Source organism: Fukomys damarensis, unplaced genomic scaffold (assembly GCF_012274545.1).
Source record: "Fukomys damarensis isolate Sample0158 unplaced genomic scaffold, DMR_v1.0_HiC HiC_scaffold_16, whole genome shotgun sequence".
Lineage (NCBI taxonomy): Eukaryota > Metazoa > Chordata > Mammalia > Rodentia > Bathyergidae > Fukomys > Fukomys damarensis.
The window spans coordinates 22738458-22756528 of record NW_022900928.1 but is presented as its reverse complement, the minus strand read 5'-3'; the positions used below and the strand labels follow the sequence as shown (position 1 = coordinate 22756528).

General features: G+C 43.9%; 2 protein-coding genes across 5 annotated transcripts; one reads left to right on the top strand and one right to left on the bottom strand.

Annotated features, from left to right (window-relative positions):
* Window positions 1-12: 12 nt before the first annotated feature.
* Arfip2 (ADP ribosylation factor interacting protein 2) lies at window positions 13-17996 on the bottom strand. Of its 4 annotated transcripts, none has more exons than XM_010644249.3 (9): window positions 17929-17996; window positions 5905-6055; window positions 4998-5129; window positions 4666-4762; window positions 3843-3961; window positions 3442-3663; window positions 2748-2905; window positions 2431-2605; window positions 13-1060 (listed from the first exon to the last, which is right to left on the bottom strand). In XM_010644249.3, the coding sequence occupies exons 3-9, from the start codon at window positions 5094-5096 to the stop codon at window positions 974-976; spliced, it is 957 nt and encodes a 318-aa protein (XP_010642551.1). In that variant the 5' UTR covers window positions 5097-5129; window positions 5905-6055; window positions 17929-17996; the 3' UTR covers window positions 13-973. The 4 variants fall into 4 exon arrangements, with proteins under 4 accessions (XP_010642551.1, XP_010642549.1, XP_010642550.1 ...); XM_010644247.1 differs by lacking the exon at window positions 13-1060 and adding an exon at window positions 1247-2071; XM_010644248.1 differs by lacking the exon at window positions 13-1060 and adding an exon at window positions 1247-2010.
* On the top strand, window positions 6126-7891 carry Timm10b (translocase of inner mitochondrial membrane 10B). The gene is made up of 3 exons (XM_010644251.2): window positions 6126-6223; window positions 6403-6498; window positions 6689-7891. The coding sequence occupies exons 1-3, from the start codon at window positions 6194-6196 to the stop codon at window positions 6863-6865; spliced, it is 303 nt and encodes a 100-aa protein (XP_010642553.1). The 5' UTR covers window positions 6126-6193; the 3' UTR covers window positions 6866-7891.
* Window positions 17997-18071: the final 75 nt, after the last annotated feature.

Genomic DNA, 18071 nt, shown 5'->3' with positions numbered 1-18071 from the left:
ATAAAAAAAAAAAAAAAAAAAAGCCCTACTAGCCTTATATGAGGACCCCAATTTTTAAAATCCAGTTCCAGTCAGATGACTGCAGGCTAACCAAAGCCCTGGGAGCCTGCCTGGAATTGCAGTGTCCAGGACAGGAGTAAAGTCAGGCTTCGGTGCATCCCAATGCTATGAGAATCTGCTGACTGGCTGCCTACTTTCCTCAGCCCTCCAGAGATGGAAATACTGCAAAAGTCCAGTCTCTTTGGCCGAGGTACAATGGATGTGATGACACTTGGACCCTGATGAAAGCAAAGTGCTCTGGTGATTTTTCATGAGGTTTGAATTTGGGCTCGACACCCAAATGAAGCAGGAACCAGAGGCACTGCCTCAATCTCATCCACCCGAGTTCTGGCAACCACCACTTGGATGCTCTTGTGTTTGAGGAGCTTCAGGCAGGGTTTGTGTTGGAAGTTAGGAGCAAAGGCCGATAGAGTCCCCAAGATGAAGGAACTGGGGTCTGTACCATACTATTAAGCCTTGGGACTATTTTCTCAACCTTAGATTTCTTCTATGGTGTCACACCACTGCTAACAAGATTTTCTAGCTCCCTTTCTCCCAAAGGCAAAAGTGCTTAACTAGCCTGCAGTCTTCCTCTTATTATGCCCCCCTCACTTTTAATTCCAAACTGAATTCCTACTCAGTCTTCACATATTGTCCAGACTGGCTGTCATCTACCCAATCTTCCAGTCTCGACTTCCAAGTTGACACCCTCATCTCTACCCAGCTAATCTAGGTGCCCCTCCTCTGTGCTCCCTTAGCACACTGTGCTTCTGCATCCTAGTAGTTATCACTGTATTGCAGTTGCCTGGTTACTTGTCTCTATCCTCAACTAGGCCTTAAACACTGTGGGCAGGGACTATGTTTTTTTCACTGATGTTTCCCCAGGGTCTAACGCAGTGCCTGGCAAATAAAAGCACTCAGTAAATATTTGCTGTTAAGAGTCAATGAACGATGAAGGTCCGCAAGCCCAACTCCCTCTGGATCTTGTGCTCTTAAGATCCACAGCTCTCTTGGTGTTGACCTGTAGGGCAGATAAAGTTTTGGCTCCAGTTGGGGTTGAGGGGGATCGAGTCATCAGACTGTTTCTGAAACCCGTGATTTTAGATTCCTGGGCCCAGCTCTCTTGACTTCATAGGATTTGGGTGTACAGACTTAGTCCACCCAGACCACCCTCCTGTAGTCCCCCACAAATTGACCTCACTGGGCCTGCTTTTATGAAAGGTTTATTCCTAGTGCTAGATCCCACTCTTTTGGGTTCTAAGCACAATTAAACTGGGTGGGTGGGTGAGAGGAGGCCCATTCAGATGCCAGCCAGAAATGGAACTCCCCATCATCCCCACCCCTTTGGTCCCAGTCCCCTTCTCTGCAATGGGCACGCATAGAGGAGGAACAAAGGGTACTGGAGGCAACATCATTGGCCCAAGAGAGCCCAAGAAGAGCTGCCATTGGCTGACAAGGCCTTTTGAGGCTGTCATTGGTCAGGGGGCACACCCCAGGAGCTGGGGATAGGCCTGAGGAGTGATGCCACTGGCCAAGGAGTGGTTCTGTCATAGCCTTTGGCTGTTGAGTGGAAGGAAAAGATCTGGGAGTGAAGCCCAGTGGCCAGAAAAATGAAGGACAGGGCAGCAGCTTCTGGGCCTACAGGTCCTCTTCATACCACAACAGTATGGGCAAAACTCATGTCAGATCCCAGCCAGGGAAAAGGAGCCCAAGCCACAGGGCAAATGGCAAGGGATGTCCCATGTCCAATCTCCTCCACCCTGGGGCTGCCCTTCCCAGTGTCCTTCTTGATAGCTAAGATGGGCTGGAAGTAGCTCACTGCTCCTCTAGCCAGGAGGGCTTCTCAGCTCCTGGAGGCCGCAGCTTGATGTTGAATTGCTGTAGGGTCTGCTCCAGTTGTTTCTGGTTCCCAGCAAAGTAGGCAGATACAGCGTTGTGGAAGAGCAGCAGCTGCTTGTGCATCACCTTGATCTGGGGGTCCAGCAGGGTCAGCTAAGGCTGGACTCAGGTGCCCTTTTAGAGAGCTCTGAGCCTGAGTATAGATCAGGGGTATGTGGACTCTGCTGTGTGTGTGCTTTGGGGGTGAGGGCTGAACACCCCACCCAGGGAAACAAAGGAGAAGGGTCACTCTGATGGAAAAAAAAAACCTGACTTGATTTTTCTGGGCCTATGATCTGGTACCCCAGCTAAGGGTATGATTTTTCCCATTTATGTTTCTGGGAAATCCGCCAAGAGAAAAGGGCCAGGGATTGGAAGGAGAGAGACCTGAAAAATGCTCAAGGGTTCAGTGGGCCAGAGCTGCATGTCCCCCTCTGATAATGAGGAGGGTGTCAGGGGAAAGTTACTGTCAGACGGGAAGGCGGTTTAGAATCAAGGGGTTGGGGTTGGCACCTTGTTTTCTTCCAGGAACTTGAGCTTGATGGCCACATCTCCCCGCAGCTTCTCATACTTGTCCCGATGGGCCTGGAAAGTGGCCTGGGCGCTCTCAAGTCGACCACGTGTCCCTGCATCTCGGGGGCCTAGGCTCAGCTCCTCTAAGTCTGTTCGGTAGGCATCATATTCCAGCCTGGGGAGGGGGTGATAAAGGCAGGTCTCCACCCCTTTTTTTCCAACACAAATTCTCCTTTCTTTCTTGAATTGCCCCTAATGCCCAAATTTCCACCCGTATCAGCCGACTTCCCAAACCTTAGGCCCTAGCAGTCCCACACCTGGCAGCCTCATACTGTTTGACAGTCATGAGTGTGTCTTCCATGGTCTTGGTGACCAATGTGTTGATGCTAGAAACAAAGAAGTTCACAGCCCCTAGCAGCGTCTCCCCGTTCTTGCACAGAAGCTTCTGCGTCTCTGCATTGTAGCCAAATTCTTCCTGAGGGCAGAAGGGAAGGACAGGCCTTGAATAAGACTCCCTCCATTCTCCTCCTTCCTGGAGAGAAAACTGACATCAAAACTAAAGCAACCAAGGATTGACTCTAAGCAAAGCTCTCTTAGCCAGGAAGCTAGTTTGGCCTCCCTGGGGATCCTAGGGTAGGAATGTCGGGCATGGGCGTTCTCAGATAAGTTCAACAGACTGAAATAGAGAGCTAGCGTAGCTGGCAGGGGAGGGGCTCTGATTAGCCCTAGTACCAGAAGTATTCTCAACAATGCAGAGAAGGGTTATTGTTAAGACACCTAGTGTGCTCCCTCCCCCACCCCCACTCCCTCCAACTTCTAGACCTCTGTACAAACCCTTAGATTGCCTTCACATGTATGTGCGTGCTGCCAGGGGCAGACTGGGCCCACCCTCCAGGGGTTTCTCCCTGTGGGCTGCAGGAGGGAGGGAAGGAAGGAGGGAGGGAGTCTGAGGAGTGACTGCTTCGAAGGGCCCGGGCCCAGTCCCCCACCACTTTGCTCTGGCCAAGGCACCTGAAGCTCTGGGGACTTCTGGCTGAGATCAGCAAAGGCGTCACCTAGTGCATGCTGGGTCTGCAGCAGGCTGTAGAGATGGGCTGTCAGTGCCCGGCCCAGCTGCAGGACACTTTCATACTTGCGCTTCGTCTCACGGAGCAACTCAATCTGCAGCTCTAGCTCCAGGTCCACAGTCCGAGAGCCTCGGCCAAATCGCTCTGATAATAGTTGTTTTGTGCACTGATTGGGAGGTGGAGGAATAGGTCAGAGATCCTAGACCCTGTCCCCCGACCAGTAAGTACCTACTCCAGCACCCCAGTCTCCTAGTCTCAGCCATAGATGAGCTATGAGGATCTGGAGAAAAGGCAAAAAGTTACCCAGGGGGAATTTTGAGAAAGGGAGAGGTGCTTAAATCCCACCTTATATGTGTTGATGCCCCATTTCTTGACGATGTCAAACTTCTCTCCAGCGATGCCCCGGGCTACCTCATCTCCAGGGCCAGCAGGAGTGGTGCTGTGAGATGGATGGCGGCCAGATCCTAAAGGACCAAGTTCTTGACACCAGCCTCTCTCATATACAACCAGACACCTCTGCGGCCCCACCCCTATTTCCTACCTAGCACCTGAGCACATGAAATGATTTCCCCGGGGAAAAGGCAGAAAGAGTTAAGACTGTCCTACTAACTACCCTAGGAGAAATTAGGATCTTGTGCTCTGAAACCAAATCCCAATAAATATTTAGCCTTCTTGTGGTGGGGAGTGGGGGGTTGCTGGTAAACAGATTCAGAGGAAACAAAAAAGTATGCTAAGTTTCAGGGGAGATGGTGGGTGCTGATAATAGTAAACCCGATTGATGTTCCCCTAGAAAACCCTAGTCTAGGAGATTCAGGGTTGTTTGTTTCTCTAAAACAATGGTGGGAAGCCTCACAAAGTTCCAAATCAGTCTCAAGCTCCAATGGGACAACTCCTGTGGAACTAGTGGTACTGTATTAACTGGGCCCAGGTGGTGGAAGCAGAAAAAAGAAAAATGGCCATCTCAGGGATTAAGGAAAGAAAGAAGCAGAAGGATAACCCTGGGTGCTGGCCATGGGTTGGGCCATGGAGACAGTCCATGGGGTTCATACTAGTAGAAGTTCTCAAAATCTCTAGACATGATTAAGTTGTTCCTAGATGTATCCTATGCTCCTCCAAACCATCCCAGTCCCCTTCTCCCCTCAAACCTTCTGTGTGTGATCATTCACACCTGTGGGGATGAGTCCATCACCGGAGCCCCCATAGCCACCAGATACAATGCTGGTTTCATTGAGGTTGGGTCCTGATACCATCACCTGTTGGAGGTCCTAGAGGCCAGAGAGAGGGGGAAGCGGGTACTTCAGGAACATAAGGGCAACTGAAACATTTTGAGGGTGGGAACAAGCTTAGATTGGGGAGAGAGAGACAGGGAGAGAGGAGGGGAGCACAAACAGTGGTTACCACAGAAGCAAGTGAAATTTTTGCAAAACGAATGTAGGGAATTGGATAGCTTAGTGGATGACTTCGGGAATGGGATTGGGGCGGGGCATCAAAAAGAAGCACCTGCTCCAGCCCGTCATCTTCAGGAAGCTGCCCAGCTTCACCATTCCCATGGATAGGGATCTCCATTGTGGCTGCCTTCCCTAGGATCCCGTCCGTCATGGCTAGGGAAGGGGCAGTCTCCACCCCAGCACCCTGCAAAGCACAAAACAGTTCTGGAAACTGGCCAGCACTCCAGAAGAGGGAGGCCTCCCCTGCTGTTTCTAAGGCTTCAGAGGTTGTCCCGGGACTTGAGTGTCCCTGGGGCTCAGCCACCACTTCTTTCCTCAGATATATGTATTTCTCCCCTCCAGAGTGTGTATTTCTACACTTGCACATCTAAGCCTCAGGTGTCTTGCCACCTCCAACCCCAGCTTTAGCAATCATTCATGCATTCACGCATTCAACTAATATTAGTGAGTGCCTACCGTGTCAGGCACTAAGGCAATGGGACTAGAGCAATGAACAAGGGATAAAATCTGTGCTGTCTTGGAACTTATCCCAAAGCAGGTGTGTTTACTCGCACCAGGAGACCAGCCCCTTTCTGAGGCTCATATGCTCACCCAGCATTCAAGTATGTTCTCCAGTGCTTGGCCTTCCACATTCCTTGGTGTCCCTACCTCCGTTCCTCGGGCGGTCTCCCCCTCCTTCATCTCAAGCACCTCCTCTTTCCAGAGCCCTCCCCAGTAGGCCTTAGTTGAATCAATTGGTGTATGTTCCCGGTGTCTGATAAAAGCCTCTTTCCCAGAATCTGGGCTTTTCCTTCCAAAGTCGGTTACGTCTTCCAGGTGTGTAAGTCCCTGCTCCCTCCCCGCCCCCATACACCTGGGCATCAGGTGTGTCCTCATCCTTACCCAAGGCTCAGGGGCATTTAGCCCTAGGGACAGTTTCGTGAGTTCAACTTCCGCTTACCCAAGTAAGTCCCTCTTACCTGGGCCGGGCCGTTCTTCCCCTCAGGGCGCCAGGCCCGGACCGCACGGGGACCTCGGGCTCCAGTTCCCGTCGCGATCCTACCAGCAGGTCAGGGACTTGGCGGAAGTGACGTCCTCTCCGGGCAGAAGAAGTCGGCCACGTCGCAGATTCTAAGGGCGGAAGTGACATACAGAATTGGGCAGGGAAATTTTGGAACCAAGCTGTCAATCCTTAGAAAGCGGAGAGATTATTTCCGGGGCGGTATGGATAAACTGTAACGGAAGTGACGTGTCGCGCCTGGCTGCGTTATGGAGCAGCAGCAGCAGCAATTGAGAAACGTAAGTGAGAGTTGAGTCGTTTCAAGGCCAAACATTTCTACAGCGAAAACCCCAAAAGGCCAGCGATTCTAGAGCTGGGGACATGGGCTGTGGTGCGCGGTACTGGGAAACGTCGGCGGCGTGGCCTTGAAGGGTGGAGTGAATCTTATAGCTGAGTTCTTGATCCCCTTCTCTCCCAGTTGCGAGACTTCCTGTTGGTGTACAATCGGATGACAGAACTCTGTTTCCAGCGCTGTGTGCCCAGCCTGCACCACCGAGCTCTGGACGCTGAGGAGGTGGGGGTCTGTGTAGTGAGGTCGTCCTCGATTCCAAGAACTAACGATGGAGTGTTGCCTCATCCCCTCAGTTCCACCACCTCTGACCCTGGCTTTTCCGTGACCACAATCCTAGATTGGGAATGGGGAAGGAAGGAGCGGGATTGAAAGGACACTTTTGAACTCTACTTCCACCTTGTTTTCTTTTCAGGAGGCCTGCCTGCACAGTTGTGCTGGAAAGCTGATACATTCCAACCACCGCCTCATGGCCGCTTACGTGCAGCTCATGCCTGCCCTGGTACAGCGCCGCATCGCAGACTATGAGGCCGCCTCAGCTGTGCCAGGTGTTACTGCAGAACAGCCCACAGTCTCACCACCAGGCAGCTAGCCAACCCTAACCCCAGGAGGGAAGGTACTGGAAGGACCCAGTGGATCTTGGGCTTGGTGAAGCCTGGACAGAGAGATTGAGGGATTGCCAGAAAGCTGGGTACTGTTGCTCCTTTTCTGGAAGCAATAAACCCAGTTTTTGCTGTTTGGTTTATATTATGAGTTGGGAACCTTTTTGATGGTTTTATTAGCACCATCCTTTGTTATGTCATTTAGTTCGTATTTGCTGGCTTCACTCCAGCAGCTGAGCAATTGCCTTTTGCATCTAGAAGGATAGCCTCAGTTTTCCAGGCACGTGATTAGAGCAGGGACTGTGGGTACAATTTACAAGTTGGTAGTACAAACATGAAGCTAGTTGCTGTTCAGATGACCGATAAAATAATGAGAGATCTCTCTGGCTTTCTTTGAGTTTTTCTGTCTTAAATGGCCAAGTATGCATTGGCATAAAACTATTTTTTCCTGGACTGTGTCTTAGAAAAAGAGTTCTATTGGATATAGGGCAAGAAGGTGATGTCAACAACAGAAGGGGGGAAAAAACCAAACCTCAAAGAAACCTTTGGTTTTTTTAGGCATTGCTTCTTAGGAAGTCAGTGGTCACAGAACACATATAAAACCTCTAAGAACTGGAGGTGTTCTATATTTGCAGCCATTTCCCCAAGTTAGTTTCTTAGTCTTCCTGGGATCAACATTAAAATGCTTATTTAAATAAGGAAGAAGCAGTTCTTCAGGGGCAATCAAGAATGCGGAAACTACAGTACTGTCAAATCTGGGCAAGATAAATCTAAGGGAAAAGTAGGTAGTGGTGTTTATTAAAAAAATAAAATTAAAAATCTGTGGCTCCTTTTTAACGCTACCTTAATGCATCACTGACTACTATCTAAAATCCTGTAATTCCAGCTTTCCACCCTGTCCCTGACATTATTCTCACTATACTCCAGTGACTTATAATTCTAGCCTCTATGTTCTTGTTTGTTTGCTTGCTTGTTTGTTTGTTTGGGTTTTTTTTTCTTTTTATTGAGTTTATTGGTACATTCTAGGTACACAGTACAGTTACATTCATTTCTTGGATCTTGTACCTTTACATGACAGGTCTTGGTTCTCATTTTTTCCCCTTGTCCCTGCCCTCCCTTCACCCCTCCTCCCCTCACCATTTACAAACACTTTATTTCCATGTTTTCATTTTTGCATATTTTTTTCTTTTTGCTTGCTCGTTTTTTGAGGTAAGGTCTCCCTGTGTAGTTCAGGCTGGACTTGAACTTACTATGTAGTCTAGGCTGGCCTCAAACTCATAGCAATCCTCCTGCCTCAGCCTAAGTGCTGGGATTACAGTAATATGCCACCATGCCCAGCTGCAGCTTCTGTATTCTTTCCTCATTATTGCCTTCCCTTTTGTGGGGATTACTTCTGTACTCAGCAGCCTGAATGATCTATCACCCCAGTTGATTTTCTTCGCATTAGCCTCCTTTTTGTATCACTGTTTTATCTTTTCTCCATCTAAGCTACTAAAGAAAAACAGTTATATAATGAATGCCATGGGATATTTAAAATCTCCAGCTTGAGCCAAGCCCTCACTACCAGCAAGCTACCCTTTTGTGGGCCTTCGGTCTATTCTGTCATCACCATGACACATGGAGCCACCTACTCTCTTAGTTGTATCTTGGTTATTGCCATCACCCCCAAACTACTCCCATCTTCAAAACACTGTCACATCATATTCATTGGTCATATTTCTATTCATTTTTTCTTTGTTGAACTGTTGCCTTTATTACTTATTGATTTCACTGTAGCATTCAAGCTATCTCTTTTCAACTTTTTTTTCAGACAATTTAAACTGGTGGTTTTCTTTCAACAAGGTGAATTCTCTTGCTTTTCATTTTTTTGGATCCTAAAAATTAAATATGTATGCCTGTATTTGAACAGCTAAATAGAAACCAATATTGAACAAATATATATCACTATGAATCCATAGTTATCAACTTCAAATGGAGTCTCAGCTCCTATAAGCCCACTGGCTTTTTCTGCTGTTTGATACTCCCTGTAAAGACCATTTCAAACTATAACATCCTAGCATTCTTTCTGTGGGTAACCCTATTTATAGATGAAAGCAGAAGCTGTGTATCCTACTACTTATTAATCCACATACATCTGCATCATTCTCACCTCTTTCCCTCCTTCCTGTCGAAACAATGAATCCTCTAATGCCAGTGCCTATTCTTATGCTCTGAGTCTTAGTCTTTTCCTGTTTGAGGATGCCTCACTTCCTCCTACTTTACTAAATGTCGGGCTTAGACATGTTAACAACTCCCTTGTAACAACAAACCATTGTACTTTATTTCCCCTCCAGTCACCCATCTTTTCTGTAATCCAGCTAAGCCTTTCAAAAACAGATACTTTGGCTCCCATTTTTCAAGCCACTCTCCTTTTTCCATTCACCCCAGTCCATTTTGAATTATATAGCCTTTATTGTCTTAAAATAGTTTTTACCATGGTCAGCTTAGTTGTGACCTTATATCCCTGAACCCCTAGCGGTTATTTCTTAGTCCTTGGCTTACTTCTGAGTGGCATTTGGTGCTATTTTCTAGTTCCTCATCATTGAGGCCATTGGTGGCCTTGATTCCGCTCGTGGTTTTATTGTCTCTTACTACAGCTTCTTAACCTTCTTAGAAGGCTTACCCTTTCCCTAGTTTTCAAACCTAAAAGTTTCTCTAGGTCCTGTTTTTTCTCACTCTAACTTTTCTAGGATGGTTTTATACCCTCTTAAGTTTTAATTACTAATGACTCAGATTTACCTTTATACGGATAAGTTAATATCTAAAAGGCCCCATCTTCAGCAATTCATTTTATAGCATTATAGTTTTCACTTTGTATTGTGGTACCGGGGATTGAACCCAGGAGCTTCATATTATAGACAGCTAGGTTAGGTAGAAATATAGGCAGGCAGGCAGGGCAAGGCCGTTGAGGGAGTCAGTGCATGAGAACAAATTACAACTGGCTAGAGGCACATCTGTCAAAACCCAGGCCTCAGAATAAAGACAGAATGACCAGGCCTACTTCCCCAAGGGATAAGCAATAAATGGAATATTGTACTATAATTGGTATCACCTAGTCCAATAAAGTATAGACATCAGTCACTCAGGTGGATGACCAGGACTTCCCGATCCATCCCTTCCTTAAAAGGTCTTTGTTCTTGCTGTGTACACTTGCTGTGTGACCTGCTTCCCCATTGGATCAGTATTATTATTTAAGTGGCTATACTTGTAATCTTACTGGTTGATCATAGTTTTGACCCACATTGTATCCACTTTGTGATTTTGCTCTATGAAACTTAGAGAAGTGGGCTCATGGACAACCCCGTTTCAAGTACCCACCTATCAGGAGCTATCTCAATAAGTTTCCTACTCAACCTCCATTGTTCCTGAGAATTCATCTTTGATTTTGGGAAACACAAACTCAGCATATCTGACATCTGTCAAGTTAGGAGTTATATTATTTCCCCTATATCAGTATGGAGTTAAATTCCCAGTTTGTTTGTTTTGAGACAAGGTTTCACTAAGACACTAAATTGCCCAGTCTGGGCTCCAACTTTGTCCTGCCTCAATCTCCAAGAATGCTGGGATTACAGTTGTATGTATGGCTACCATACCTGACTTCACTGTTTCTAAATCCTGTGCTTAAATATTGAATCCTTTCTCTCCATCTCTATTATCACTGACTTAATTAAACTTTTATCAGTTTTGTTTTTAAGATAGCATCTGTGTTGTTCAGCCTGGCCTTGAATTCACTGGATAGCCCAGTCTGGCCTCAAACTTGTAGCAGTTCTGCTTCAGCCTCCCAAATCCTATAATTACAAGCATGTGCCACCATTCCTGCTTCTTACCAGTTCTTTCACAGGCTACAGCAGTCTCCTAACACTTTTTATCTTGAACCTGGACTCTTGTTAGTTGGGATTTAGTTCAGTTACATGTAACAAAGACACAAATATTAGACACAAACTTTTTCTCTTTCAAGTAAAATTCTAAAGCTGGTGCAGTGACTTCACAGTCATCTGAGAACCAGGGTTCTTAGCAGCTTTTTGATGGTTGTAGATGGAGTATGGTTCTCATCCTTTGACCAAGGGTGGCGTTTTCTTCATCAAATAAACAGTCCGAAGAACAAAATGGGCTAGGGATTTGTGGGAAAGGGATGTGCACTTCTCCCTTTAAAGACATGCTGGAAGTTGCACATCACAAATTTGTCATATGGCTAGACTGTTACAGGAGAGACTGGGAAATACAATCTGTACTCATCAGCCCCTTGCCCAGCTAAAGATTGGGAGTCTGTTTCTAAGGAAGAGGAGGACAACAGCTATTGAGAGATACCTACCAATTCATTTTCTATGCTCACCAAAAATGGTTCTTATAAAATAGTAATCATGAAGCTCATCTACTTAATGGCTTCTGTGATAGTCAGACTCCTTAGTATCACAACTGAGCCTTTTTCTAATCAGGTCCCCAGTGCCCTCTCTGGACTTATCTTTAACCTTTTCTCAAGGTTTTCCTCCCTCATATCCCTGAGGAACTGATTTTTAAGCTGAGATCCAAAGGAAAATTTAGAATTGTTTGAACAAAAGACAGAAGGATGGACTGCCTTCCTTTCTTAATGTTTTTGTTTAGATGACACTTTGTTTTTTTCAGTGATGTGGGTTGAACCCAGGGAACACCGAGGTACATCCTCACATCCTTAGCCTTGTTTGTTTTTTAATTTTGGACAAGGTTTTATTAAGTTGCCCAGGCTGGCCTTGAATTTGAAATCCTCCTGTTTCAGCTTTCCAGAGTGCTGGGATTACAGGCATTTGCCAACATGCCTAGCTGAAAATTATTTTTAAATAGTTTATGTGACCCTTGGTTTTGTGTGTAAACTTGGCTAAATTAGATATAGTACCATTATGTACTATTAATTATTTAATAACTAATCTAGGTGTTATTGTGAAAGTATTCTATAGATGTGGCTAATGCTTATAATTAGTTGACTTTAAAGAAAGATTAGCCTTGATAGTGTAGGTAAGCTTCATCTAACCAGTTGAGACCTTAAAAGCAAAACATTTCCTAGAAAAGAAGATAATCTCAAGACACTAACATTAATTTAGTGTCCCTTAATGATAAAAGCCATGACTAAATTAGGAATAGAAAGATTATACTTCAACGTAATGCAGGCTATATATGACAAATTTAGTCAACAACATACTAAATTGAGGGAAAACTGAAAATATTTCCTCTTAAGATCAGAAGCAAAATCCAGGCATGATGATGCACACCTGTAATCCCAACACTTGGGAGGCTGAGGCAGGAGGATTGCTGTGAGTTAGAGACCAGCCTGGGCTACATAGTGAGTTCCAGGTCAGTTTCAACTACATAGTGAGACCCTGTCTCAAAAAAACAACAACAAAAAAAAGATCAGAAGCAGGAGTGTCCACTCAGCACTCTTATGGTACTGGGTACTAGAAATTCTAGCTAGAGCAATCAAGCAAAAGAAAGTAATAAGAGGCCTACAAATAGAAACAAAAGAAAGCAAACTATTCCTGCGTGCAGATAATATTCTATGCATAAAAAATTGTAAGTCATTCCACCAAAAGATATTTAAAGCTAATACAATAAAGTAGCAGGATAAAAAAAATCAACATATAAAACTTTAGCTTCTCTATAAACCAATAGTGAATTCACTGAAAAAAAAATTAGGAAAACCGTCTCACCTACAATAGCTGCCCCCCCAAAAAAATGTTTTTAAGAGGGTAACCAAAGAATAAACCTACTTAAGTAGGCAAAAGACCTAAAAGAAAAAGTGCAAAACACTGAGGAAAGAAATTAAGATACTAAAATAATGCGGTGACACATCTGTGATCCCAGCACTCTGGGAGGCTGAGACAGGGAGATTGCAAGATGGATCCCAGTCTGGGTAATTTAGTAGCTTAGAGAGTAAGAGATCCTGTCTAAAAATTTTAAAAGTTGTGGAGATGTACTCAATCCACAGTTGCTGGGTTCAATCTACAAAAAAAAAAAAAAAAGACACTAAAGAGTGGAAAGACTTCCTATGTTCATGGATTGGGAGAATTAATATTGTTAAAGTGGGCATACTGCACAAAATGATCTGCAGACTCTGCAGTCTCCATTAAAATACCAATGCCATTTTTCACAGAACTAGAAAAAGCAATTCTAAAGTTCGTATGAAAATTCAAGACCCAGAATAGCCAAAGCAATCCTGAGCAAAAAGAGTAATACTGGTCCAGGGGTTTAACTCAGAGGTACTTCACCCGCCTTGTAAGCACAAGGTTCTGAGTTCAATCCCCATTACCACCACCACCCCTGCCAAAAATTATGCTGCAGTCATCTTAATACCTGATTTCAAGACATACTTCAGAGCCATAATAATGAAAGCAGCATTGCACTGGCATAAAAACAGATCCACGAACAACAGAACAGAATAGAAGACCCAAATAAATGTATACATCTATCACATGATTTTCAACAAAGGAGCCAAAGACATCCACTGGAGAGAGGAGAGCCTCTGTAACAAATGGTGCTGGGAATGAAGAAGTGTAAACTCTCTCACTCCTGAAAAATCAATCGAAAAAGGGTCACAGACCTTAATGGAAGACTTGAAACTTTGGGTTTGGGTTCGGTTAGTTTGTTGGTTGAGGGTTTTTTATTTGCTTTCTTTTTGAGATAGGGTCTCGCTATTTAGTTCAGCCTGGCCTTGAACTCACAGCAATCCTCCAGCCTCAGCCTCCTGAGTGCTAGGATTATAGGTGTGTACCACCACACCTGGCAAATCTGAAACTTTGAAACTACTAGAAGATAACATGGAGGAAACACTTCAAGATATCAGCACATGCAGTAATTTCCTAAATAGGACTCCAGAAGTCCAGGAAACAAGGAAATAATAAATGAGAGTACTTAAAATTTAAAAGCTGCACAGCAAAGGAAACAACAGAATGAAGGGAAAACTTACAGAATGAGAACAGCTTTGCCAACTCTTCATTTAACAGAATTAAGATACAGAATATATAAAGAACTAAAAAAAAAATTAAAAACCACAATAAATGAGAAATGATCTGAATAGATCATAAAAAAGGAAATAAATGACATAAGTATATGAAGAAGTGCTCAATCTCTTTAGTCATCAGGGAAATGCAGATCAAAACTACACTGAGAGTCCATGTTATCCCAGTTAGAACAGCTGTTACAAAAACAAAAACAAAAAATGCTGGTGAGGTTGCAGAGCAAAAGGAACCCTAATACACTTTTGGTGGAAACATAAATTAGCCAATATGGAACACAGCATGAAGGGCCCTCAAAGCACTTAAAGTAGAACTACCATATGATATAAATATACCAACCCTAGATACATATCTGAAGGAAATGAATCAGAATATAAGAGAGACACCTTCATACCCATGTTATTGTAGCACTATTCACAGTAGGTATGATATAGACTCAGCCTAACTATCAACAGAAGAATGGATCAAGAAATATGGTACATGTACACAGTGAAGCAACATTCAGCTATAAAAAGAATAAAGTCCTCTCTTTTGCAGAAAAATGGATGGAAGTATGGATGTTATGTTAAAGTGACATAAGCCAGACTCAGACAAATATTCAGGATATTTTGCTTTTGGAATTTTGTTTTTGTGCTGAGGATTAAACCCAAACCCTTGCATGGGGGAGGCAAGCACTCTGCCACTGAGCCATATTCCTGCCCCAGACTCAGACAAGCATTACGTTTTGTCTTTTATGTGAAGGCTAAACAATGAAAGCAAAAAAGATGTCCTGAAAATAGAAAAAGGACTATTAGGATCTAGAAAGAAGGTGGGAAAAGGAAGGGAAGATATGATCAAAGCTTTTTATGTGCACGTGTGGAAATGGAGCAGTGAAAGCCATTAATTTGTACAATTAATATGTATTAATACTGCTGGGCCTTGTAGCACATGCCTGTAATCCCAGCACTCGTGAGGCTGAGGCAGGAGGATCGCTGTGAGTTCAAGACCAGCCTGGGCTACATAGTTTCAGGTCAGTCTCAACTACATAGTGAGACCTTGTCTCAAAAAAAAAAAAAGAATACTTAATAAAGAAGATGGGATATTTGAGGATATCCTAGAATTATTAGACATATTTCACTTTGATTCTTTCGAATGGGGCCTGGAAGATAAAGAGACATCTAATTGTAAAAACTAAAAAAATTGCAGCATTAATTTCTTCTTGAGTTTCCAACATGCTGGCCTGCCCAACAGATTTTAGAATTACTAGCCCCCACATACATGTGAGCCAATTCCTTAAAATAAATCTCTATATATGTATGTACAAGTATACATATATCTTATTTCTCAAGAGAACCTGAGAGTACAGCATCTTTTTTTTCCCCCAACAAGATGTGAGGCCATCATGTGAGAATAAAGCAGAAGATAATGGAAAATGAGAGAGTACAGATTGTTTGAACTATTCTTTGGTCAGTATGAAAGAATGAACTGCCATAAGAAACAATTAGATTTTTAGCCAGTGTTGAAGGCTCAGAAGAGGTTAGTGAACAGCATCCTCTTCTGTCCTTTTCTGGAAAGCTTCTGTTTTAAGGCTTAACCTCTATGGCCTAATGTAACTTGAGGACTGCCTTGCTGTTCCCAGGAAGGACTGTCTATACCCTTATTCATGCCCTTACTGAGCTCTTGTTCACCAGTATGTTAAGATGGGTAACCAAACATATCAATTGTATCAACTATCTATTATCTACCAGGCTCTATTCTAAGTATTTTATATACATTAATTCATTTAATCCTAATCACCCTATAAGACTATTGTCTTCATTTTCAAAAGATGAAGTCAGGATTTCAGGCAGTCTAACCCCAAAGCCAGTCTCCTTACCCACTAGGAAGATTGTTATGCATTCATGTATCTTCTGTATGAATATTTTCTGATCTGCTCATGGTGCCTCACCTAAGCGGACTGCTATGGGATTGCTACTGCTATGGAGCTTATATTTCTAGTCAGGACAAATAGTAAACAAATACATATTTATATGAGATAGTGATTGGTCCTGTGGGAAAAAATAATTTAGGACAAAGAGGTTAAAAATGTTGAGAAGAGAATTGCCATTATCTATTGGGTGGCTAGGGAGGACCCAATAATAAGGTGGTATTTGAGCAAGGACTTTGAAATGAGGGTACTGAAGCCTTCAGGACATGTGGAAGAAAGAGTGTTCAGTACTCTGCTGTTCAACTAGTAGTGTAAGCCACTAGTCCACCCTTAGCATCCACTTCCTCCTTTCTTTACTAATAGAACCCCTGCATTTTATCTGGGTACGTTATGACTAAAGATTAGATTTGGTAGCTTTAGTTACAACCAGGTATGGCCATGTACTTGAGTGATGTAGGAAGTTACCAGACTGTCCTTCCCAAAAAGGTATGCCTTCTCTTTTCTCATATCACTAGTTAGGATGGACCCCAGCAGACATAGTGGTGAGCCCTCTGGGACTTTGAAGACAGGGACAAGGCAGAACAACTAAAACACTGCATGTTAGCCCTGGAGTACTTGAATAGTTATGTGAGGTAGAAAAATAAACTTCTGTCATGTTTAAGTCATTGTATTTTGAGTCTCTTTATTACAACATATGTGTGATAAGCAAAATCTTGGTCTCTGAGATACCCTGCCTATGGTATGTACACTGTGCTTATCCCCAGGACCAGCAATGTGACGCGCTGTACTTCTGTGATTGTTACATTTCATGGCACATTTGATCTTAAAAATTAGCTGAGTGAACCTTATTTAAGCCACTTAAAAGCAGGAGTGTTCCTTGACTGGCTGCAGAAAAGGACATGAGAATAATGTGGAGCGTGAGAAGCGTCTGAGGCGTGTTTTCTGGCTGGAAGAAAGAGGGGCACGGTGCAGCGAAGGCAGATGACCTCTGGATATGAAAGTTGCCTGTGACTGATAGCCAAGAAAGGAAAGAGACCTCAGTCCTACTACAGCTGCAAGGAGCTAAGACCTGCCAACAAGACTGAGCTTGGAAGTGATTTTTTTTTTTTTTTAACCTCTCAGAGCTTCCAGATGAGAATCCATCACAGTCTTCACTCTGATTTCAGTACTCTGTTCATACACACAGCAAAGAACCCAGCCAAGTCATGCTGGACATCTGATCTGTAGAACTGTGATAATACCACTTGTGTTGTTAGGCTGTTTAGTTTGTAATAATGTGTTACACAGCCACAGAAATCTTTTGTATTAGTGAATCTCCTCCAAGGGACCAACCACAGGTTCAGAAGTTTGTTGTCTACATGCTGGAGAACCAGGAAAGCTAGTGTGTAATTCAGTTCAAGTCCGAAGCCATCCAAGGGTTCCAGTGTCTGTGGGCAGGAGATGGATGTCTGTGCTCAAAAACAACAAATTCACCCTTCCTCTGCCTTTTTGTTCTATTCAGATGGCAAGATGATGAAAGGAACAGCTTTCTTTTGGGGGAGAGCATAGAACCCTAGTTTTAGAGAGCATAAGCCCCTGGTTTTAGACCTTTTAAGTTTTAAAGTTTGAACCTGGCATAGTGGAACTCACCTGTAATTCTAGCTCGTGGCTCAGGCAGAAATGCTGTAAGTTAGAGGCTAGCCTGGGCTACAACAGTGAGTTCAAAGCCAGCCTGAGCTATGTAGCAAGAGACTACTTTAAAAAAAAAAAAAAATGAAAGATTAGGGCCAGGCAAGGTGCACATGCTTTTAATCCCAGCACTAGAGAGGCTGAGACAGGAGGATCGCTGTGAATTTGAGACCAGCCTGGGCTACATAGTGAGACCCTGTCTCAAAAAAACAAAACAAACAAAGATTTAAAATTTGAGATACTTTTCAACTATCCAAGTGATGATATAGACAGTTTGATATACAAATCTGGATTTCATAGTAGATGTAAGATTGGATTTCTTTTTTCTTCCCTCCCTTTTCCTTTCCTTCCCTTCCCTTTCTTTCATCATTAAGCTGAATATTTAAAAGTCAACCTTTCCTGGATACCCAACCCCCATCTAGATCTGGAGCTCTTGGAGATTAAGATTTTGTTTTACCTTATTCGGGCTTTCTTCTGCGAGTCGGGGTGGGGCTGCTGCGTATTTTCGAGGGGGAAAGGGGAGTGAGTCCCGAGGGCAAACCTCACTGGGACCTGGCAGTAGTTTAACCAGTGAATAAACAGTCACATGGATGAAACTTG